At 49.6% G+C, this 22,122-nt stretch overlaps 7 protein-coding genes across 7 annotated transcripts; 3 read left to right on the plus strand and 4 right to left on the minus strand.

Moving 5' to 3' along the window:
- Nucleotides 1-8: 8 nt before the first annotated feature.
- ANOM_006055 (methylenetetrahydrofolate dehydrogenase (NAD(+))) lies at nucleotides 9-1,414 on the minus strand (the record flags this gene model as incomplete). Its single annotated transcript, XM_015551312.1, has 4 exons — nucleotides 9-241; nucleotides 301-390; nucleotides 450-1,083; nucleotides 1,218-1,414. 4 exons carry the CDS (start codon nucleotides 1,412-1,414, stop codon nucleotides 158-160), a joined length of 1,005 nt encoding a protein of 334 aa, XP_015406091.1. The 3' UTR covers nucleotides 9-157.
- Nucleotides 1,415-1,937: 523 nt separating this feature from the next.
- On the minus strand, nucleotides 1,938-4,559 carry ANOM_006056 (F1F0 ATP synthase subunit alpha). The gene is made up of 6 exons (XM_015551313.1): nucleotides 4,374-4,559; nucleotides 4,027-4,196; nucleotides 3,838-3,894; nucleotides 3,663-3,783; nucleotides 2,348-3,598; nucleotides 1,938-2,280 (listed from the first exon to the last, which is right to left on the minus strand). The coding sequence occupies exons 1-5, from the start codon at nucleotides 4,443-4,445 to the stop codon at nucleotides 2,348-2,350; spliced, it is 1,671 nt and encodes a 556-aa protein (XP_015406093.1). The 5' UTR covers nucleotides 4,446-4,559; the 3' UTR covers nucleotides 1,938-2,280.
- An 891-nt stretch (nucleotides 4,560-5,450) lies between these two features.
- Nucleotides 5,451-5,999, minus strand: ANOM_006057 (2-hydroxy-palmitic acid dioxygenase MPO1; the record flags this gene model as incomplete). Its single annotated transcript, XM_015551314.1, has 1 exon — nucleotides 5,451-5,999. The coding sequence occupies one exon, from the start codon at nucleotides 5,997-5,999 to the stop codon at nucleotides 5,451-5,453; it is 549 nt and encodes a 182-aa protein (XP_015406094.1).
- Nucleotides 6,000-7,053: 1,054 nt separating this feature from the next.
- Nucleotides 7,054-8,345, plus strand: ANOM_006058 (DNA-directed RNA polymerase II subunit RPB7). The gene is made up of 4 exons (XM_015551315.1): nucleotides 7,054-7,307; nucleotides 7,369-7,449; nucleotides 7,508-7,677; nucleotides 7,759-8,345. Exons 1-4 carry the CDS (start codon nucleotides 7,059-7,061, stop codon nucleotides 7,766-7,768), a joined length of 510 nt encoding a protein of 169 aa, XP_015406096.1. The 5' UTR covers nucleotides 7,054-7,058; the 3' UTR covers nucleotides 7,769-8,345.
- Nucleotides 8,346-9,335: 990 nt separating this feature from the next.
- On the plus strand, nucleotides 9,336-11,009 carry ANOM_006059 (uncharacterized protein; the record flags this gene model as incomplete). The annotated part of the gene is made up of 2 exons (XM_015551316.1): nucleotides 9,336-9,708; nucleotides 9,789-11,009. Coding segments are annotated over 2 exons (1,560 nt in total), but the record flags the coding sequence as incomplete, so codon positions are not given.
- A 514-nt stretch (nucleotides 11,010-11,523) lies between these two features.
- ANOM_006060 (putative RNA interference and gene silencing protein (Qde2)) lies at nucleotides 11,524-14,837 on the minus strand (the record flags this gene model as incomplete). Its single annotated transcript, XM_015551317.1, has 4 exons — nucleotides 11,524-12,999; nucleotides 13,060-13,301; nucleotides 13,352-14,482; nucleotides 14,564-14,837. Coding segments are annotated over 4 exons (3,123 nt in total), but the record flags the coding sequence as incomplete, so codon positions are not given.
- A 2,145-nt stretch (nucleotides 14,838-16,982) lies between these two features.
- Nucleotides 16,983-21,403, plus strand: ANOM_006061 (C6 transcription factor; the record flags this gene model as incomplete). Its single annotated transcript, XM_015551318.1, has 9 exons — nucleotides 16,983-17,107; nucleotides 17,167-17,581; nucleotides 17,637-17,859; nucleotides 17,921-17,952; nucleotides 18,009-18,782; nucleotides 18,835-19,536; nucleotides 19,591-19,700; nucleotides 20,425-20,916; nucleotides 20,983-21,403. 9 exons carry the CDS (start codon nucleotides 16,983-16,985, stop codon nucleotides 21,401-21,403), a joined length of 3,294 nt encoding a protein of 1,097 aa, XP_015406078.1.
- Nucleotides 21,404-22,122: the final 719 nt, after the last annotated feature.

Raw genomic sequence — 22,122 nt, forward strand, 5'->3', positions numbered from 1 at the left:
CAAACCAACTTCTTAAAAAAAAAACATATATATATATAGTAATTCGTCTAGAGAAAGGATGATAGGAATGATAATAAGCATAGAAGCTTTATAACCTGAACGGATGCTGAGTGACATCATCTCTCAACCCAATTTATTGAGCAAGCATCATTGATTATTAGGTGGAAGCTTCCAGAGTGCCTGGACGCTCGGTGGCTTCAGCAGGCTTCACGTCATCCAATCTCCGGTTCTGGATGAGTCTCTGTGGGAAATGGTCAGCTCGATGATGCCTCGGAGGAATTCACAAAGCGCGTCACTCACCAGTAGGTTTCTGAGCAGAACGGCGATTGTCACCTTTCCAGTGGAAGGCATAAAGATAGAGGCCTTCTCCTTGACATCCGGTCCGAAGTTCTATGGTAGTGGTATCAGTCACTGTAACATAGGTAAATGTATCTGGGACAACCACTTACCTTCTCACTCGAGAAGTTGAGACAGACAGCACCCTCTCTGAGGAGGCTAGTATCGAACTTGTATTTGTCCCCGGGGACACCAGAAATGACGACATCACACAGAGGCACCACATCCTTCAGTGTCTTGCCTTCCAAGTCGTGGACCTCGTGTCTGCGCTTTTTGATACCTTCACCTCTAGTGAACTTTTGGATACCAGTCACATCCACACTGTAGACACAGGCCCCGTCGTTTGCCAGCAAAGCCGCCAGCGGCCGACCGACAACCTCCGACCGGTTCACTACACAGATAGTGTGTCCAAAAAGACGGTTGCCATAGGGCAAAATCGTATTGTAGACTTTGAGATACTCGAGGATCTTGATAATGGCGAGGGGTGTGCAAGGGAGAATACATTTCTGTCGCTTGGTCTCTGGGTCGAGGAATCGGATGTTCTGGTACATGTTGAAGATGTAACGATGGCTTAGACCCTCTACATCCTTGGATACATCGACAAGCTGCTGCAAGTACTGGTCTTGCCGGTTGTTGAAAATGGGGTAGTATACAATGATGCCGTCAACGTCCGAGTCGACATTGGCAGCTAGGATAGCTTCCTCGAGGTCTTCGCGCTCAGTTTGACGGAGAGAATAGCGGAAGCCACTGTATATTGCAGAAAAAGAGGACTACGTTAGCTACGAAGCGTGACTCCAACATGTTGCCTCCAAGGGCGCCGAGATCGCAGGTTGCTTGAAAAGCACAACCCCGAAAAGGAGTAAGTACGAAAGAATGCTCACTTTTCTTCGCAAGTCTTTTCAGTCCACTGGGCATACATGAGTGCCGCAGGATCATTGTTGGCCAAGAATCCCACCAGGTGAGGGGGCTTCTCCAGCGTCTTCACTCCTTCCTGAACCTCAGAAAGGAGGCTAGCAACGACATTCTTAGAGAGCACAACCTTGCAGGTGGCCGGCGCTGCGTCGGAAGAAGTAGCCATTTGCGTAGCAATGGAATTGGCTATTGAACAGATCGAGAATGTTGTCAATGCTATGCGTCAAGTGGACTGTTGCGGAGGGGTATGGAGAAATTTTTGGGACGGAAAAGACTGCTCGCTTATCGATAAAGACGGCCGCTTTCGGCCCACTGAGTCACCATGGAGAGAGTAGACATAACTTGGACAGCCCCTCCTAGTCATGTATGAGCCTAAATCTATTTAGCATTTAGTAGCTGTGGATCAGCAGAAATTCTAAGAAGGGCAGCATGCACGTTGGCCAAATAATCCCGTCGCACCGTGCGCACATGGGTCCACGGTACTGCTCCTATACGTAGTACATCCCGCTGCAGATTAGCAAGGCAATATCGAAGTGGGGAGAAAACATTAGGAAACACTACCTATAGAAAAGGCACCTGGTTTGACTGAGAGGACGAGAACATACCAAGGCGCCACTTCACTATACGTCTAGCCCTGATACATTTCCCGATCTCTCACGCAGAACTCTACAAACAATTTCACCAGACAATGGGCAAACAAAGGAAATCATATTCAGGCTGCATACATGGAGGATGGGAACGTGGATTGAAAGAGAATAAGGATGATGCGCCAAAGGGTATGAGACGCATACAGTTGATCTTTCATATCTCATTCCCCAGGTGCGCGAAAGGATCTAAACGTACAGGATATTAATTCGTAGCTTTGAGTTTTTTACCCCCACAACTATTCTGTCCTCCCTCGTAGCTACTTATAGGTCGGGCTGTTACACATGAAGGACTCCCATGATACACCCTCACTGTTTCTCAACCAACCCGAGGCTTCGGTGGAAAGAAAAGAAAACTGTGGTCTCAAATTGTACAAGCTAATCTTGTCTATACACATAGAGTCAGGAAAAAACAATACACGGTTGGCTAATCACCCAAGTTGCCTTTTGCTCACCTATGCGTTGAAAGACTTGTTGAAGCTCTGGATGATCTCCTTGAGGGAAGCCTCGGTCTCCTTGCTGACCTGGCCCTCCTTCTCGATGGCCTCCTGGACCTCAGGGTTGTTGCTCTTGAGGTGAGCAAGGAAGTCAGACTCCCACTGGAGGATCTTGGCGACGGGGATGTTGTCGAGGTGACCGTTGACACCAGCGAAGATCAGAGGAACCATGTCGGAGACGGACATAGGGGAGTACTGCTTCTGCTTAAGAAGCTCGGTGAGACGCTCACCACGGTTGAGGGTCTGCTTGGTAGCGGCATCAAGATCGGAACCGAACTGAGCGAAGGCAGCAACCTCACGGTACTGAGCCAAGAACAGCTTCAGGGAACCAGCAACCTGCTTCATGGCCTTGACCTGGGCAGCAGAGCCGACACGAGAGACGGAAAGACCGACGTTAATGGCGGGACGGATACCCTTGTAGAAAAGTTCGGACTCCAGGAAGATCTGGCCGTCGGTAATGGAAATGACGTTGGTAGGGATATAGGCAGACACATCACCACCCTGGGTCTCAATGACGGGCAGAGCGGTGAGGGAACCACCACCGTGCTTTTCGTTCATCTTGGCGGCACGCTCAAGGAGACGGGAGTGCAGGTAGAAAACGTCACCAGGGTAGGCCTCACGACCGGGGGGACGACGGAGAAGCAGGGACATCTGACGGTAGGCGACAGCCTGCTTGGAAAGGTCATCGTAGATGATGACGGCGTGGCGGCCGTTGTCACGGAACCACTCACCCATGGCACAGCCAGTGAAGGGAGCAAGGTACTGCAGAGGAGCAGCCTCGGACGCAGTAGCAGCAACGACAATGGAGTACTTCATGGCATCGTTCTCCTCAAGGGTCTTGACGAGCTGAGCAACGGTGGAACGCTTCTGACCGACAGCAACGTAGATACAGTAGAGCTTCTTGCTCTCGTCGGAAGAGCTGTTCCAACGCTTCTGGTTCAGCATGGTATCAAGGGCGACAGCGGTCTTACCGGTCTGACGGTCACCGATGATCAACTCACGCTGACCACGGCCGATAGGAACCATGGAGTCGACACACTTCATACCAGTCTGGACGGGCTCGTTGACGGAACGACGGGGCAGAATACCAGGGGCCTTGAGCTGAGCACGGCTCTTGGCCTTGGTGTTAAGGGGGCCCTTGCCGTCAATGGGGTTACCCAGAGCGTCGACGACACGGCCGAGAAGCTCAGGGCCGACGGGGACATCAACCTGGTGAGTAGTATAAGTATTTTTTCCACTTCTCACCGTTTAGTATCGAAAGACTACTACTCACAATCTCTCCAGTACGCTTGACGGTCTCGCCCTCCTTGACGAGACGGTCGGAACCGAAAAGCACAACACCGACCTGGCCGGCTTCCAGGTTCATGCACATGCCCTTGACGCCAGAGGCGAACCTGATCATCATTAGTCAATTTTCGAGTGCAAACCTGGATATCAAATCTACTTACTCAACCAGCTCCTCAGCCTGGACATTGGTCATGCCGTGGACACGAGCGATACCGTCACTGTTGGATAAATCGAATCAGTCATGGGTATTCTAGATATTCGTGCTATTGTTTATATCGAGGTTTTCGATGACTTTCGATGGTGTTGTTGCTGAATCCAGAATTTTCAATTGAGACGAATTGACCACATACCCGACGGAAAGGACACGTCCAGTCTCAGCAAGACCAGCCTCCTCCTGAACACCGCGGATTCTCTGCTCAAGGATGGAAGAGACCTCGGTGGGAGAAGCCTTGGCCTCAGCGGCGTAGGAACGGACCTGCTTAGCAGCGCCAGAGACGGGACCGGGAGCAGCCGCGCGGACCTAAAGGGAGAAGCAAAATTTGTTAACATCAGAACACGTCGACCACAACGCGTCAAAACAGGATAAAATGTATTGCGATCCAAGGCCATGTGCTTGACAGTCACATTGAGATGACTTTCGAGATGGCATAGGCGAAATTGAAGTGATGTCGTCGATGCAGGTAGGGATAGGACTCACCGAAGCGATCCTGCCAGTAGCAGTGGCAGCCGCAACGGTGCGGCTAGACTGCCGCAAAGCGTTTCTGAACATTGTGAATGGGGTTCAGAGGAGTGGGAGAGTGGTTTCTCTGAAAGAGAGATGTAATTGGGGGGAGGTGGAAGAGGAGAGAGGGTTGTGGATGGATGGAAGGAGAGCTTTGTCGTCGGGGTTGGGAGGATTCTCAGGACTGCCACTAAACCCAGTTTGCCGAGCCTCAGCAACCTCCGAAGCCGCCCTAGTGCGTTCACGGGACACCCACCCGCCCCAAGAAAACATCGTTACTTTGACGTATCGATCTTACGCCCGTAGACTCGGAACGGTTCGATATAAAAATATTGTTTTTTCTTTTCTCTAATTCTGAGGGTCTAAATATTTAGGTCTTCCATTCTGATGTCTTTCCCCCCATGTTGTTGACGTTGGTGAATGATTTTGGGTTTTCCGGGTACCCGACGGTTTCCCTGCGGGCCACCTGGCCATCTCAATTTTCGCTGGTATTTTTCTCGGATCTGCGGATAACTGAGTCCAGCTTACTCATTCCCGTTCATTTTCGTCACAGCAACCGCCTGGACGACGACCCTGCCAACAAACATATGGATCCGCCATTAACTAACTACTCTGTACTATTCTAGGAAATTGTTGGATCTCTCTGATATTTGGAGGATCCAATTTTCGCGGGCCTTTCACGTCCTTGTTTAAACCAGTAATTTTCCTTTCCTCTCCATTTCCCAAACAATCTGTACACCGCTTGAAAACGTTCACCGGCTCGGAGCTGCCCGTACAAACGATACGTCTGCACCTCTATGTCATCTGAACCAACGCAACCGCTAAATTTGGAAGACGTTTTCGCTGCGCTTTATCCCAAAGTAACAATATTAGACAGCCTGCCCTATAAGGCAATCAATCTCTAGTCATCTGCAATAATTCCAGGTATCCCACCGCAGCAACCAGCTGCAATCACTTTCAGTTGATATCGATGCCATCTCGAAGACAGCTATTATTACCCAACTACTTATTAGAATAAGCCCCGTAGTTCTCTCGGGATCGAGCGTGGCTAATTTATTTGCCGCCCTTATTCTTCTTCTCCTTGAAGCCAGCAATCTCCTTCTGAACACTCTGGTCGTACCTCGCCTTCAGTTCTGGGCGATAACCGAAGAAGAAGAGGATCTCCATCCAAACGAAAAGCGGAGCAAGAAGGAGCGCCTGGACCAGGTTGTCCAGCAAAGCCGGTGCCCTACGTTCGAATGCACCGTGACCGACAAACTGGAGCAACCAGGACGCAACATGAATTCCACCAAACCAGTAGTTCATATCCGTGCCATAGGTAGTCAGGAGGTGGTTTGCGAACGCCGCGCCACCAATGATAATTGGTGCGATCAGGGCCCCAGCAACCGGTTCCAGTAGAATATAGAATGTCGAATAGATTAACGCTCCAATGGTGCCGAGGTTGAGGGGCAGGTGCTCGAAACGAAGGACATCAGGAAGGTTGAAGAGGGCCGGAGAATTCGATGCCTGATCATCGCGAATGGTAAGTACGACGTTTTGCCGGAAGTAAGGGGAATAAAGCATACCAGGGCAATTCCGGTAAACAGAAGTATCGGCACACATGTAATATGAATTGCGACGTTTACCTGCAAAACGATGAGCGATCAGAATCGCATATGGGGTAGAGACAGAGGGCAAAGTACTGGGTTGGAATGGTAGGCACCATACTAAAAACGTAAGCTGTGGTCCAATCATCGAGCATATCATAATGCATTAAGTGCAGATAAGAGCACTCACGAAAAGGAGCTGCTTTTCCAGGTTCAGAGCCATATTGGTAATTAGACCCGATGGTTTGTCGTCTCCACGAAGGGAAATTGTCGATGCTTGAAGGTAACCATACAGGAGACCCTTTTTCTGCCAGTTAGACTGGATAAGGATTATGCCTGATCAGGCCAGCCAAGAGGTGGAGAATCAGACATTTTCCAATGCGCTACTCCGTTAGTCCTCGTAGTAAGTCTCCTAAAGTAATCCAGACAAACGTCATGTGCTGGGGAGTCGAATGCCGAGGATACGGGGACCGTTACAATGTATTGTCATGCCATTGTCGCTTTATGCAGCAGTGTCTGTGGCAGTTATGCCCGGCGTATGGTATTGATGTATTTTTGATGTTATTAGGGACCTGCCAGATCAGGTGACTGCGCGCAGCTGATGCTGGAGTCGGCCACAGGCTCAATGTCATGATTGCTTGACTGGAGATTCTTCACAATCAGCGCTCACGCCCACCTTCCTCTGGAGGTAGATTTTCTTGCCTTTAATATTTCAGCCTTTTGCGCACTCTAGGCTCGCACTCTTTCGTCGACTATCTCGGTCGGGGGCAAGGTTTCCATTGCTATTGTTGTCATGAGCTGCTGATGTTCTGTCATTGACCTTCGATCGCAAGCTTTGACAACGTCATAACTGAATTGCTGTCGCACTCGCTACGGTTTTGTCTTCGTCTGCCTGCTTCGGATTCTTCCAGCGATTTCTTGCAAACACCCGATCTACCTTGAGGAGCACCTATCCTACCCCGCCCGCCAAATATTGAAGTCGAACACATTGGGACAAGCTTGTTGACCTGATACTTGATTTGATTGCTAGTTCTTTCTTTTCTTCGCTTCTCGCGTGGGTTCAAATCTTTGCGACATGTTTTTCCTCAAGGAAGAGACCAAGGTTATCACGTTGCACCCGTCCTATTTTGGGCCTAATGTGCGAGAGTACCTGATAAACCGGCTGAACGAGGAGGAGGAAGGACGGTGTACGGGAGATCACTTCGTGATTTGTGTGATGGACATGGTAGATATTGGAGAAGGCCGAGTTCTACCTAGCAGCGGGCAAGCCGAGTACACAATTAAATACCGAGCTATTATCTGGAAGCCGTTCCGTGGAGAGACCGTATGTCGTGAAGAGCGCGAGCACCCAATTCTTGCTCTCAATTCTAACAGTGCGCTCGTAGGTCGATGCCATCGTTACGTCTGTTAAGCCCACCGGAATCTTCACATTAGCGGGTCCACTGTCGGTCTTCATTGCGCGCAAGGTGAGTTTGTTAAATAGGGTCTGGAAACCTTATATATTGGGACTAACAGTTTGGCAAGAACATTCCTTCCGATATCAAGTGGGAACCAAACACAGTGCCTCCTCAATACACAGATCACGCGGACCAGGTAATTGAGAAAGGGACAAGTCTACGACTCAAGATCCTTGGTGTCAAGCCAGATGTCGCCGCAATCAATGCTATTGGAACCATTAAAGAAGACTACTTAGGGTATGTGACTTTCGACCCTCATTTTTTGTTCATTCAATTTCTTTTCAGGGAAGATGACTGATACGCATTTGTCTATTATAGACCACTGTAAAAAATTTCGACGAGAAGATACCTTTATCGCATCTAATGATTATACCAATCCTACCGCCAGCAAGCGCTTGAAAAGATTCTGTTGCTTTTTCTACCATCATACAAGGGGATTACGGGAAAGGAGCAAGTGTCCCGAGGGGGTACAATCATTGCTTGATCAAAAGACACTCAGTCAGTGTGTCCAGCTTGTTATATGTTCGTTCTCAGATGAGAAGACATTCTCACGTCCCTCGACGATGAAAGAGCGCTGCTGGTCAGCAGACACAAACAGCAGGTGGTGCAGCCTGTCTGGTGAGCTGAAATAGAGCACGAGGACATCACGGACCTCCGTAGATATGCTGTCATGGGAGGTGGATGCCAGTCTCGGACAAGCATGTGAGGCGTCAGTAACATGTAAGTATATGGAAAAGCAAGAAAAGAGATTTATGCGAAGTGTACTTTACTGCCCCCGAGGCATCTCCTATCAAGAAGTAACCATCAACTCCATACGGGACTCGAAAAAGTTCGGCTGGTGTACCAGGTGTAGATGGCACGGCATCTGTTCGTCTAACGTCGACATGTATATATCCGTGGACTCTCGCTTTAGTTGATCAGAATTGCTACGTCTAGATCCCTAGTACACGGGCAATATCAACGATTGAATATTCAGATAGAGTTTAGAGGTGGGGAAAACCACTGCAGGATGGGTTCTTACTTGATAGAGTTTATGTGCCATGGATTCCTTCAGGCCCGAGGATGAATATATATGTCCCCAAGTAGATTGAACGACGGAGTACCTGCAAATGGCCATTTTTTATTTTCACACCAAACAAGCTTCAACTACTAGAGATGCCTGGGATGTAACCCTGTATACTAGTAGTATGTTCTTCTCTGAATCTACAATGGTAGGTAAATTACCAGTGCGTCTGTATTTCACCATGGGCGTACATACGGAGTACTCCGTACTAGTACTCATGCTGAGGGTACGTTTCGGTATGCTTGATGTATCATTGAGTTGCCAGAGAGACACCGCCGAGGGTTTCCACTAAACCCGATTGGAGGATGGTGAAACACTGGTGCGTCTTCCGTGCGCTGAATTTCCCCGAGTCAAACAACTGCTTGTTTATTACGATAGTCCCTGTCTAACCTGGACTTCGAGGAAGGGCCACATCCTCCACTCGCAGGAAGAGTGAATGCCATTGGGGAAGCGGAGAAGCAGTCATGTAAATCCAAAGCCTCGACTATATTGAGTGGTTGCATTGCAAGCGAAAAGAACCCGTCCATGATAGTGAATACGTACATACATCGAAGATCTAATAATAACGACTTGGTAAATAATGAAAAAAGCCACCACAGGCCTCCTGAAATAAAATCCACTTATTTCCACCACTCCAACTTTCACTCCGAAATTAATCAAACTTCCCGGTCATTCCAGTATTTCTTTGTTTCCATTCCTCGGAGCAGCTAAACTTGTTGTTGTTGTGAGCCACAGGCGGCAAGTGTGGTTTGCGATCCCCTTTGCGACAAACCGATCCTACCTCAGGAACCACCATTCTTTCTCCAATTGGATCCTTCCCCTGACTCTCCCCATTCTCTGCTGGTTACATTATCATTGACGCTCGTTTGACCTTCTCAATTCGAAACGTAGCAATCATGTCTCTCCAAGACGTGTACCAGAAATTCCTTTCTGACCCCAGGTCTGCTTCCCTGGCTTCCGATATTGCGCTGATCTATATCACCACGACCACCAGGATTGATGGCGCCGAGGCCGTGGTCAAGCACCTCGCCAGACAGGATCATATCCTCAAAAGAAAGTCCCAGCAGGTGATTGATACGGTCGAAGGCTTGAACTCCCTGTCTCTAGATGTAGACACCACCGTGGAATTTGTCTCTGGTGGCGGACCGTATCTCCCCGCGCTGGACGATAACTTCCTGTCCGACCGCATTGCGACTTTCCCCACGGTGTGCCTCCCATTGTTACTCTGTCGCAATCTGATAATCCGAAGACTTGTCATCTAATTGGTTGATTGTGCTACTGCCAGGTTCATATCGTTCGTTTCAACTCCCAGAACCAAATTCAGCAGGTTAAGGTCTACTGGGACCAAGCGTCGCTTTTGAAACAGGTCGAAGTGATCGGCTCGCGCAGTCGCGGTTGGCCCATTCGCGATGCAAAAGATCAGGTTAGATTGATCAAGACCGCCGCTTCCTCCGCGCCGGTGGATAATGCCCCAGCGCCCGTGCCCACGCCCGCGCCCGCGAACAAGCCCGAAGAGAATGGCGACACATACGACAAAGTTATTTCTCCTAAGAGACGCATCAAGGACCCGTACGCGGCAGAGTCTCTGGAAGAACTTCTCTCCCCTGGCAAGGACCGAGCGGAACCAGTGCGTGCCCCTCGTGCTCCAGCATCCGCTAAGCCTCCCCAGCGCGATCTGGGTGAGCTCTTCGGAAATCACGATGATATCGATATTCCTGGACCATCCTCCTCCAGCGCCACGCCGGTCGCTCCCAAGGTCGGTGCGGGTAAGAACTACCGGGCTTCGCGCATCTTTGATGATGACGAGACCGTCGCTGCCCAAGACAAGCCCCAGCCGATCGCTTACAGGGCTCACCCCAAGCGCTTCGATCATTTTGAGCTGGGCGCGGACAACAGTAACCGTGAGATTAAACCGAAGGTCTCGCGCCCAGTGTCGAGCCAGGGCAAGGGAGCCCAGTGGAAATTTGAGGACTTCTCGACTCCTGAGAAGCCTACACGCCAGCTCCGGGGCCAAGAGCTTCGTAGTTTCGGTATCAGCGACGAGGAGCCAGAGACACCCTCAGCCAAGCCTCGCGTCCAAAGCCGCCGTGATGCGGAAACCCACTTCAAGTTGACAGATGATACCGGCGATCAGAGTTCAGGCCGAATAATCAGTTCGTTTCAGAACAAGGGCCTCAGCCTTTACAAGAACCACCTGTTCGGCGATGAAGACGAGCCCGCCAAGCCGTCGTCCCAGGATAAGTCCGTAGCCCAGAAAGGCCCATCCCGCAATAAGGACCTCGAGACTCACTGGACCATCACAGATGAATCACCAGCGAAAAGCAAGGCCGACGAGAACAAGAAGCCCATCGCGGCGGACCGACAGCGGGCAGTCAAAATGTTGGAGCCGTCATGGGAATCCTATGATCAATCTCCGCAGCCGAGCAAGACCGTTCGTCCTCCTCCACAGCGCCGCCAATTGCGAAGTGTCAACGAGAGAAGCTGGAGCCTTGGCCATAATGAGTGAAGCGATTGATAAGAAACTGGCCCTCAGTACCGTGAACCGTGAACCCCGAACCCTTTGACGACAGTACCGAATAATCCCATCGAGCAGCACTTCGAGCCGTCATCATGGTGACAACCTTGCCCAATGCGACTTGGACCCATGGAAGACTTTTTTTACTTCTAAATTGTCTATTTTGTTCGAACAATACTTGTATTCATTTCTTGTATCTTTCTTACCTACTTTCTTACCACCTTGTCTGCTGCGTTCCATTTAGCTTACTTGATATGTTACCAGTATGGCAATCTGGATTGTGTACGATTCATAAAGAATAGATTCGATAATGAGATGTTAACGCTATCAATCTGATTACATGCTCATATATTCAACGAAAGAATAACATGTCATATGGATGTAAGCCCGAAACAAAGATATCCAGATCATGTGGTTTTAACATCGCTTCCAATGCGGTCTAATCGTCCCAACATCTTACGATAGTAGATGGTCATTATTTTGCAGTTTATCCAACCGCACCGAATTATATGTAGAACATGGTGTCCTGGACATTAGGATGGATTCGCACATCTGCGTTTCCGACTTTAAGGCCCGGCCCACTACCCGTGGCCACGCTTCCAGCCGCAGAAGGTTCGAAAGTACTACTGAGGTAGCAACGCGCCCGAGTACAGACCAGATCCGCATAGTACGCCGGTGGACAGATGCTAACAGCCTTGGTAGCTCTACCGAAGAGATAGCACATATGGTGCGTTAGAGCCTCTAGGATATCCGCGGAGTTCTGATACGGGGGACTAGGTCGCTGTCGACAGAAGATCTCGTCCCAGACAGTGAAGTAGTGGGCGGGACGAGCGGTGCCCTTCAGCGCCGTGTGAGCCTGGAGATAGAAGTCCCAATTGCGGGCCTCGGTGACGCCGCGATCGACGATGGTGCCGTTACTGGGGTTGCCCGAGCGGTCTGCGTCTCCTTCCTGGGTTGGATAGAAGCGGGTGTTGTGGCGTTTGCCGACGATGGAGATGGAGATGTGCGGGAGGCCTTGCTTTGTTGCGCTGGCTGGGTAAGTCTCTTTGCAGGCGTTCTTGAGAAGCGGGAGCTCCTTTTGGACGACTAGTTCGTACTGGCCTTCTGATACGCCGTCTCTGTACACGATGATGTTCTCTGGGTAGGCGTTCTTGTGTGAGCGGGCCCAGCGCCCGAGGTGGGCTTTCAGCATGTCGCCTAGGTCTTGGATCATTTCCTCACGCGACTTCTGTACTCTGATTTCTGCGGGCCATTGGCTCAGTGTTGCGTCGACGGAGGCGACCATGCCTGCGACGCTGGGGGCGTCCGCGGATGATCCGGGGGATGGGTGGGTGACGTCCATGCCGACGAGCATTGTTTTGCCTTGTCCGATGAGGCCAAGTTCTTTTGAATCCAGGACTTGGTTGGCACCGCCTAATTTCAGGTTGACCTTTAGTCCGACGTTTGCGAAGTATTGGGGGTTTGCGTCTCGGAATTTTTCAGCCAGGACGTTGATGTTCCGCACGCCGTGTGTCAAGTCGCATACTCTTTTGATACAGTTGTACAAATCCGCATCGCTGAACGGCAGGACCGAGAGGATCAAGGAGGGTTTCATTTTCACGAGTCGCTCAACTGCTGCCGTGATTTCGGCCTCATAATTGTCTTTGTTAACAGTTATGGTTTCACCCTGGAAGGCTCGCTGTGCTGCAACGCCCATCTCGTTCAGTTTGTCTGTGAATCCTCTCAGGGCATTGGTGAAGTCTTCCGGGCGAGCGAAGGCTGGTCTGGGCCCATTGGTGTTTATCACGAGCCAAGTCCAGACTGGGAGATTGGTCGATGTCGAAAACCTGATCGATCTCATATTCCAGCTGCCAAACTGCGGCTTCACCGTCACTGATTTCTGCGACTGCCTTGAAGCATCTTTGTAGTATACATTCGGTACTGGTAGCACCCGACCTGGGACAGTAATGAGGTTACAGCCTGGCTGTATGCCAAAGTTCGCCTACTCAGGTCAATTGGTGGCCGCACAGGCGGTAGGCTAAGTATCACTCGAAGCACTTACAAGGGTAGGACTTTGTGGAGAGAGGCCAAGCAATCGAGTACCTGTCGTGACGATAGATGCAGCGTTCTGCGGGGGGGCGCGGACGGCAAAGTTCAGCATGTTTCTGGTCTGGTTTGGAGAGAGCTTTGCTTTTGCAGGCTGACCTGGCTCAACCTCACAGACTTCGACGGGTAAGTAGCTTGGATTCTCCGTTGTTCCGACATTGATCACAGGCAAGTTAGGATCTGCATTCGTACCGTAATCTGTAGCCTGTCAGTCCTATACTCTTGGTACATCGGCAAGGAGCACCTACGCTGATGAAAGAAATCGGCCACACTGATGTATCCGCCGGCCTGTGCAGGGCCTGCCTTCGCTGGTTTCTTGCCCTTCTTGCCTTTGGCACCGCCAGATGCGCTCTGGGATGGCTGTTGGCCAGGGGCTTCTAGGAAGAATTCTACTTCCTTGGGTCCCGCACCGTATCTGGGTACTTTCGGGGGGTTTGCCTGCGACGCACCATCTTTGATAGTCGCCAGACCAGCGATCGTTTTAATTCTTGGAACGATCTCTCCCCGTTTGTTTTTCCTTTGAATATGTGTCACTCTGACTCTCAGCTTCACTAAAAATCGCCTGAGGTTGCTGACGTCACGGTGTACACGTTGATACTCTTTTATCACATAGCTCAGCGGTCCTTCCTGGTAACAGGCGATGTACTTGACTTGGATGTTAAGCAAAAGGCGAGCAGTAGCTGCACGGACACTGATGAAAAATCCCCGAAGAGCTTCAAGCCCAGCACCGAGTTCCCATTTCTCGCATAAGTCCCCACGAATGGCATAATGCTTGTTTGCGCCAACGGAAGCAATCCAATCCTGTATTTTCGGGTGGTTTCCAAGGATGATGTTCATTGCTTGAAGCACTTCCGCCTTAGAACCAAACTGGTCATCGGGATTCGTCGATGTTAAGTAAGCTAGAAGTTCAGCAGGGCTGAGTGTTCCTGTAAACTGGCACGTAACTCGGTAGACCATTGCATTCTCGGGATACTCGTCATCGTACTCGCTGCGATAACGAACATCGTACTGATGTATCTCCTCATTATCGAGTATCTTGAGGTTGGCGATCAAAGTAGACTTGTAATCTGTAACAATATTCTTACTCGACTCGGAGAAATTCTGCTCAATCAGGAGTTTAATGATCTGCCGGGCTTTCTTGCCCGCCGGGGCCCTCTTGGTCGCTGAATCGGGCGAGATCTCAACATGGTAGCGCAACAGTTGCGCGCCAGCCGACTTCAAGTCAAGATAATTGGCATACAGCGTTACTGGCTGGCCTCGAGTACCATAACCGGGTCTCTGGGGGTACTCGGTTGGCTTGGTTTTCTTCACTGCTAGTGCTGCGGCCAAGGTATCCTCAGTCTTCAGAACCTGGGGACTTGGGGGAGGAACCTGCCCTCCTGGACTTCTACAAAGAAGATCCACCGTTAGTATGCATTTATGCTAAAGCGATGAGGATGAATTCTTGGGCAGGAACTGACGTATATATCCTGGGGCCTTGGTCACGACCTCCTCTAAACGAACCTCGTCCTCTATCACCTCTCCCGCGTCCTCGATCTCCGCGTCCCCGATCTCCTCCACGTCCTCGGTCTCCTCCACGACCACGACCTCTGAAATCTCCCCCTGGCGGACCCTGACGGATGGGCAACTCCGTGGTGGATCCACGACCACCTCCGCGACCGCCACGACTGGCACCTCTGTCGCCTTGTCCTCTATTACGGTCGCCCCCTCGGCCCCGCCCCCGTTGCGTATCACCTCTTTGTGAAGACATTATCACTTGACGTCGATAAGGGGAGGCGCTCAGAAACGGACGGGAGCCATCCAAGTAAAAAAGGAAAATACGGTAGCTGCTAGCGGTTGGAGCAAGTAAAATTAGGGATTAAAGTTGATGGATGAGTGCTCTTGGGGGGGATTTAGTACGTCTTATGCCCCACCCTCAAGGCGCCTTGTCCATAATGTGACAACAGGTTATCCATTCACTGAGAAGGCTGTTCCCGCTTTACATGGGTGGTACTACTAGGTAGTATTATGGCCGCCCATTCGTGGATGCAGGTGGCGTTCCAATGAGAAGGGAGTAACCTCTAGGAGGGGGCAGTAAGGCATACTTACAGAGTAGTACTTGGGAATGATTGCTGGGTGGTCGTTTGGGAGTGGAACAAACGGCTACCTACTGCTGTTAATCCATTCAGAAGCGCCAAAAGGAGCTGTACATCACCAGGAAGGGTCGGGTATTTTCCAGCGGTACCTCTCTGGGCAAATGACGCTTTGTTTTCTCTTATAAAGGGTGTTTGTGTCTTTGCTATATTTAAGTTTCATTGTAGTCAAGTAGGAGGTTATCGCAGCTGTTCAATATTATAGAAGGAAGGCAATTTTGAACTATAATAATTGCTTGTCGCTTCTGTGAGGTATTAAGTTCTTTTACATAGGGCTTGGAAATTGGCTGTATTTATATCGGTATGAAGCTGTACGGACATAAATACATACAGTTCTCCGTTGAACCCGTGGCTCCACTTGACAGCTGTACCCAACTGAGCCAGCCTTCCATGGAAAAGAACTTTGGAGTGAATTTTTGAAGGAACTAAACTTAAACTAACGTCCACAATGACTCAAAGCTCATCCGTCTCAGCCACATTCAAATATTCACTGGCAAATAAGATCGTTCTTTGCCCGCCGCAGATCAGCCAACTTCGTGAGTCTAGATTCTGGCAAACATGGTTTACGATTTGAACTTCGTATCAGACAGATGCAGTACAATGCCCTACACGATTTTCAAGATATCTTCGTACTTAGTTACAGAGGCGGAATATATACAAAGCAAAGGTAAATACTCTGTAAAAGCAGAAAATGATAGAAATGGAGCTGGGGATGTTCCTTAGACGGCCTGTCTTTGTTTTCCCTTTTCGGCCAGTATCCGCCCCACATGTATTACATAAAGACCTCGTCCAATCATTGCTCATCATTCCAGAAGAGTGAGCAGACCCAACCCGTGACAGGGTGATAACGGAGATAACTCTTGCCTGCAACTTACCATACATATACTTTCATATGATTCTCACTAAGCAAAAGCTTAAGGTATCGACGGGAAGGGAGTGTTCGTGTTAGTATGTCTTCCGCTTCTTCTCTTTAACATTCGAAGGCCTTTGCCAGGCACCCAAGGTATCTTGTGCAGACTCTCTTGCGACTTTCCCACTGACTCCGAAGGATCCTGATAAGTATCGCCTGCCCGCCCGACGTCTTTGGTCCAACAAGCTTCGCGGCAGATTGACTAGTCGCCTATAAATTGGCCCCTCTTCTCGACCGTTCTCACCCATTCCTTCTCGAGTTGTGCTTGCGATTTGTGCGAATCTCAAATTGGAGCACAGAAACTCCCATCTGTACCAATATTTAAAATCGAAAAATCTTGCGCAATTTACGCCTGTGGGCTCTTTGCTGGGTAAAACCGCGACGAGTTCCCTCCAGAATCGCCTCCCGCTTGATTCGCTTTTCGATCTGGGTTGCTAAGGACTCGACCACTGAAACGTGGCTGAAGGCATCAGCAAAGCGTCGTGCACCTCGATTCCCTACCACAACCGTTTGATTCCATTGCGTTGGAATCCTAGCGATACCTAATTGACCGTTGGACGTACGTCAGTCTTCTCTGGCGCTACATCATACTTAAGAGGGATACTGGGGGTGAGCTCTCAACTGGAGGATTATAGCAGTACGATTGTCATTGGGTAGTTCAGCGACACTCTGCGCTGGAGGGAGTCCAAAACAATAGGGACTCCAAGCGTTGCTCGCAGCTCGCTCTATTACATTGTGGTCTTGCGCCAGTCCGCTTAGGGACAGTGTGTATTCGAAGCAATCAATTTCGACCCAAGTTTATCGTCGCATTTGTTTATTGAGAAAACGCTCACCAATATGTCTCCAACCCCGCCATCCACGACCTCGTCAAACGCTAGCGCATTTTCGCCTGAAGGACAGTACAGGGTAATCCGAAAGAGAAATCGGGTGCCACTTTCCTGTGGCCCCTGCCGACATAGGAAGTAAGATTCGTACCCGCTCTCTGATATCTTTTCGAGTATCTTCTGACAGTCCGACCAAGGCTCAAATGTAACCGTGCACACCCATGTGAGAACTGCGTGAAACGAGGAGATGCTTCCTCATGTACCTACGCCCAAGCAAGCGCACGTAAGAAGAACGCCCCGCAGCGAGTATCGCCTAGCTCCCCGGACGATATGCAAAATAGGATAGACCGGCTGGAAAGCTTGGTTTTGTCGTTGATGACCAATGGTTCACAGGCCGCAGGCCCAGCTGCGGCTATGGCAGCACTCTCTGGCAACAGCAGCAGTATTAGTTCTGCCCAACATACAACTGATTTAGATCTGGATGAAGACGCCTCGGGTGGCCCCGAGGAGAGCGATACAGAACAAGTAACAAAATCATTTGGGATAATGAAGGTCGACAATAATAAATCATATTATTTTAGTGAAGCGCATTGGGCGTCTGTCCTCAACGATGTAAGTTACTCTCATCAGGATCAACTTAGGTTCTGCGTGTTAACGTTAACTGTAGATTGCCGAAGTGCGTAATTACTTTTCTACGCACAAGAAACAGTATGAGGAGCAGGCGGAGAAGCTAAAAGCAACAAAGCTTCCGACTGACGTGCCAGGGTCCACATTGCTCTTCGGTGCTATGAAAACAACTAGTCGTGCAGAGATCATGTCTTCGCTTCCCTCCAAATATACAACAGACATCTTAGTCGCCCGGTATTTTAACAGCTATGACCCCTCAACCAGTGAGTTCACTATTTATTTGCTCTCCATCTCCATGGGATGATTCTCACGAAAGATTTCTAGATATTCTACATGGACCTACATTTCAGGCCCAAGTAAGCAACACTTCTCTCTTAATATGTGTTCATGTTTGATACTAACTGTTCATTAGTATAACAAACACTGGGAAGACCCGTCACAAACCTGTGTAGTCTGGATTGGTATGCTGTGTGCGATTATGCGACTTGCCATGCTATCGTATCATCGAGAGGGAGATGAACCACCGGAGTTCCGAGGGAAGACTCTAGACATGGCAGGCACCTTCCGGAACTTGATGGCGCAGTGTTTAACGCTGGCTGATTATACTAAACCTTACCCGTGTTTGATTGAGTCCTTGATATTCCATCTGCATGGAGATTGGATTCAAACAAAAGATGCCGATGTGTCCGTTTGGGTGCTTGTAGGCGTGATTGCTAGGTTGGCTATGAGGATGGGTTACCATCGCGACTCAAAGATGTTTCCCAATATCACACCTTTCCAAGGTGAAATGCGTCGGCGAGTATGGACAATCGTGCGGCAGTACGATCTTATGTTCTCATTCCAAGTGGGCCTACCCAGCATGATTCGCTCCGCCGATAGTGATACGGAATTTCCACGGAATTTGTACGACGATGACTTTGATGAGAACTGCAAAGAGCTTCCTCCTTCACGGCCACCAAATGAACCTACACCAGTCGCATGCTTGATAGCCAAAGGTCGCTTAACATATGCCTTTGGTCGTGTTATTGAGCATACCTCTTCCATACAAAGTCCATCTTACGACCAAGTTATGGAGATTGACGCCGAACTTCGCCGAGCGAGGGACTTGATCCCTGAACATCTTATTGTTCGCCCTGTCGAAGAGTCTCAGTTGGAGCCCCCGAAAATAGTTATGGCACGATGTGCTGTAGGTTGACCTCAGACGAATAGCTGCAGTGTGGGTTACTGACCGTTTCTAGATAATGAGTGTGTATCACAAAGCGCAGTGTGTTCTCCATCGACGATACCTCATTCGAGCGCGTGAAAATCCTCGATTTACATACTCGCGGAGAACCTGTATTGATTCTGCCATGGAATTGCTTCGATTCCAATCAATGCTGCACGCTGAAACCGTGGCGCGCATCCCGAACAAACATGACAGACTTACCGCACTCGTATCTACAGATTTTCTACTTGCTGCGACCATCGTCTCTCTCGACCTCTACCACGGACACCAATTCCAATCAGGGGGCCGCGCCTCCGGCGATACCTACGCCTGGGGAAGGGAGCGGCGCGAGGAAATGATAGCGGCAGTACAACGCTCTAAAGAGATCTGGGACGAACTTCGTGACGATGCCCTGGAGGCGTGGAAAGCGTCGGGAGCTATTGGGGTGATGCTTGCCCGACTGAACTTGGGCTACTCGGACAGCAATACCGCCGCTTCTAGCTTCGAGCCTCAGGATGAGAAGCAAAGTGCTGCCATGACGTTGGGTCTTCTCAGTAGTGGAATGAGCCCCATGAACCCAACTCCTCCCGCCTTTGGCGATGGCGCCATTAAAATGGGCGAGACACCACTCCCGTCACAGGGAGGATTTGGAGCGATGGCAGATATGCCAGGAGCTCCTTCGCCTCTAAGTGCTATGTTTGGGCAAATGCCAGATATGCAGCTCCCTCTGGATTGGGTATAGATACCTTATTCAATGCAAGACTTCGAAGCCTGACTGACCAATTTCTAGGACACCTGGGATAATTATATTCAGAATGCAGCGCTTGATGCCTCGAACCAGTGGTGGCCAACAATGGATCCACAGCAACAGCAGCAACCCCAACCGCAATCCCAGAATGCGTTAGCCTCAGCTGGTTTAGCATCGGTGCAGGGCAGTGCTGCAGACAAAATGCGCTCGTTGCCTTCTTTTTCCAACGTCTTTTACCCTGATGGCAATGTTTACGAGAACAATAATTCGCCGACGAACAATGCGGGCACACGTTAAGCCAGCCTGTGAAATACTGTCTCAGAGTTCACCTGTCTTCTTTTTGAGAATGGGGAAATTACGTTAATGTGGCCATGAAGTCTTGGTTAGTACTGGATTGTAAAATATAACGCTGGTTGTTTTATCAGTTGCCATTTCAATTCGCGATGTTCCATGTCTCTATGTCAATGTTTCTGGTATAGATAATGAGGGGACACCGGCGCCAGTGTATATATTCGTTATGAATTATGTAGCTCCTTTTATGCTCATTCCACTCTAGATACAAGGATATAGAGCCTCACGAAATGTGAGACCTGTACGAGAGGACACGCTCCCTATTGCACAGCTGCAAATTATCTTCTAAAACTTGCTAGAGACTTTACGGAGTATGCTTCAAATCAGGCAATCGATAGCGTAAATCACGTGACACTATCGGTCTCGATAAGCCGGAGGTTTTTGCGCGGAAAACCTTCGAATGGGCATATGTGCAATTCTCATCTCAAATTTATTTTTGTGGCTTACTGGCTGTCTGTTATCTAAAGATGTGAGTTACGAAAAAAGCAAGGCGAAATATGTGTCGTTAACCTATACTTTTCTTAGGCACTGCTTCCGGCGCGCTGCTTCTCGGCTCCTCTCTTCGACACCACGGTCCACATGGGCTACTTCATCTAGCCCGTCTCGAATTACTATCCCTCGCCAGACATCACAATTTCTGCTGCAGAGCAGATGGAACAGCAAACATGTACCAAGGCAACCTAATCTTACGAGCCAGGATGCAGCAGCCACAAATGATAACGAGGAACAATTAATACAAGCCGCTGTCGGGTACATGGAAGGTACCTCTACTCCTGCGAACGAGACTGCAGACCATATTTCAAAAGAGATTGAGGCACAACCACAATCTACCGAAGAAGAATCTAAACGCGCGAAGCGTGTCCGGCTTTTGAACAAGGAACCCGATCCCAAGGAGACAGTCTTTGTCGGCAATCTTTTCTACGATGTGACGGCGGATGATTTGCGGAAGCAGATGGAGAAATACGGAATTGTGGAGAGTGTGTATATCACTTTTGATAATAGGGGAATTAGTAAAGGGTGAGTGCGGGTTTCCCTCGGCACATGTGGAAAATAATTATGGCTTTTCCTAACTCTGGGTATTAGATTCGGTTATGTGCAGTTCGACGCCATAGATTCGGCGAGACGTGCAATTGATGCGATGCACATGCGGGTATACGAGGGTCGCCGAGTCGTTGTGGCATTTGCGCAAAACAATATCGACCAGCATCGGAACCTGAGGCCTGTCTCTAGAACGATATATATCGGCAACATGCCCTTCGAGATGACTGATCGGGATATCAATGAACTCTTCAGGGATATTGTCAATGTGATTGACGTTCGGGTATCTGTGGACCGTCGAACTGGCATTTTCAGAGGCTTTGTTCACGCTGAGTTCATCAACGTCGAGAGTGCACGGGCAGCATTTGAGATTCTCAGCAGGAAGGCACCATATGGCAGGAAATTACGACTTGACTACAGTCAATCAAATAGAAGAGCGGATCGTCTGGAAAACAACGCCGAGTGATTTAACAAGATCTGGCGTAACTACTCCCGACGTTTTGTCGCAGGGAGGGATTTCACAGATAGTGACGGACTGTGGTTGATTTATGTATCATATACGCAGCGGAGACCCTGGGCTGTACTTTGTACAATATTTACATAGACTTATACCAAATCTTTTGCATTTCAGCGTGAGATACGTACCATTCAGTAGTATGAAGCGGTCAGGTCTAGAATTGGCAAATATTATTAATCTTCATGAACCTCCGCGGCCACACGTGACTACCGGGGTGCCTCGGCATTCGCCAGTCTTTCCGATCGGTTTTAGGACGGCTCCGAAACCCCACGCTTGGGACTATCAGAGACGGTTGAATCGTGGAGATAACTCCTCATTTTCCGTTTAACTTCCCCGGACATCATTCAATGATAGACGATCTATCCGACAACTAGCCACTATTTATGTCATATTGAAATACGGTTACAATAGACTGCTTTGAAGATGTCATTCCTCGGTGGCGCTGAGTGTTCTACAGCGGGAAACCCGTTGACACAGTTTACAAAGCACGTACAAGATGACAAGTCCCTCCAGCGGGATCGGCTCGTTGGGAGGGGCCCAGGGGGCATGCAAGAGGGCATGCGGTCGATGGGAATGATGGGTGGACAAGATCAGGTATGAACGAGCTGAACGCTACACCGTCTCATTAACCCCCCGCCCATTCTAACTGTAGCCCGACAATGACGCAG

The sequence above is a fragment of the Aspergillus nomiae genome, assembly GCF_001204775.2.
Source record: "Aspergillus nomiae NRRL 13137 chromosome Unknown contig00170, whole genome shotgun sequence".
In the NCBI taxonomy this organism is placed as follows: domain Eukaryota; kingdom Fungi; phylum Ascomycota; class Eurotiomycetes; order Eurotiales; family Aspergillaceae; genus Aspergillus; species Aspergillus nomiae.

Bases quoted from the DNA above. Each gene is read 5' to 3' on its own strand.
- ANOM_006056 (XM_015551313.1), bottom strand. From the start codon at position 4,445: ATGTTCAGAAACGCTTTGCGGCAGTCTAGCCGCACCGTTGCGGCTGCC. The intron at 3,895-4,026 runs GTATGTGGTCAA...TTTATCCAACAG, and splicing joins GGACGTGTCCTTTCCGTCGG to TGACGGTATCGCTCGTGTCC. The intron at 3,784-3,837 runs GTAAGTAGATTT...AATGATGATCAG, and splicing joins CAGGCTGAGGAGCTGGTTGA to GTTCGCCTCTGGCGTCAAGG.
- ANOM_006058 (XM_015551315.1), top strand. From the start codon at position 7,059: ATGTTTTTCCTCAAGGAAGAGACCAAGGTTATCACGTTGCACCCGTCC. The intron at 7,308-7,368 runs GTATGTCGTGAA...GTGCGCTCGTAG, and splicing joins AGCCGTTCCGTGGAGAGACC to GTCGATGCCATCGTTACGTC. The intron at 7,450-7,507 runs GTGAGTTTGTTA...CAGTTTGGCAAG, and splicing joins CGGTCTTCATTGCGCGCAAG to AACATTCCTTCCGATATCAA.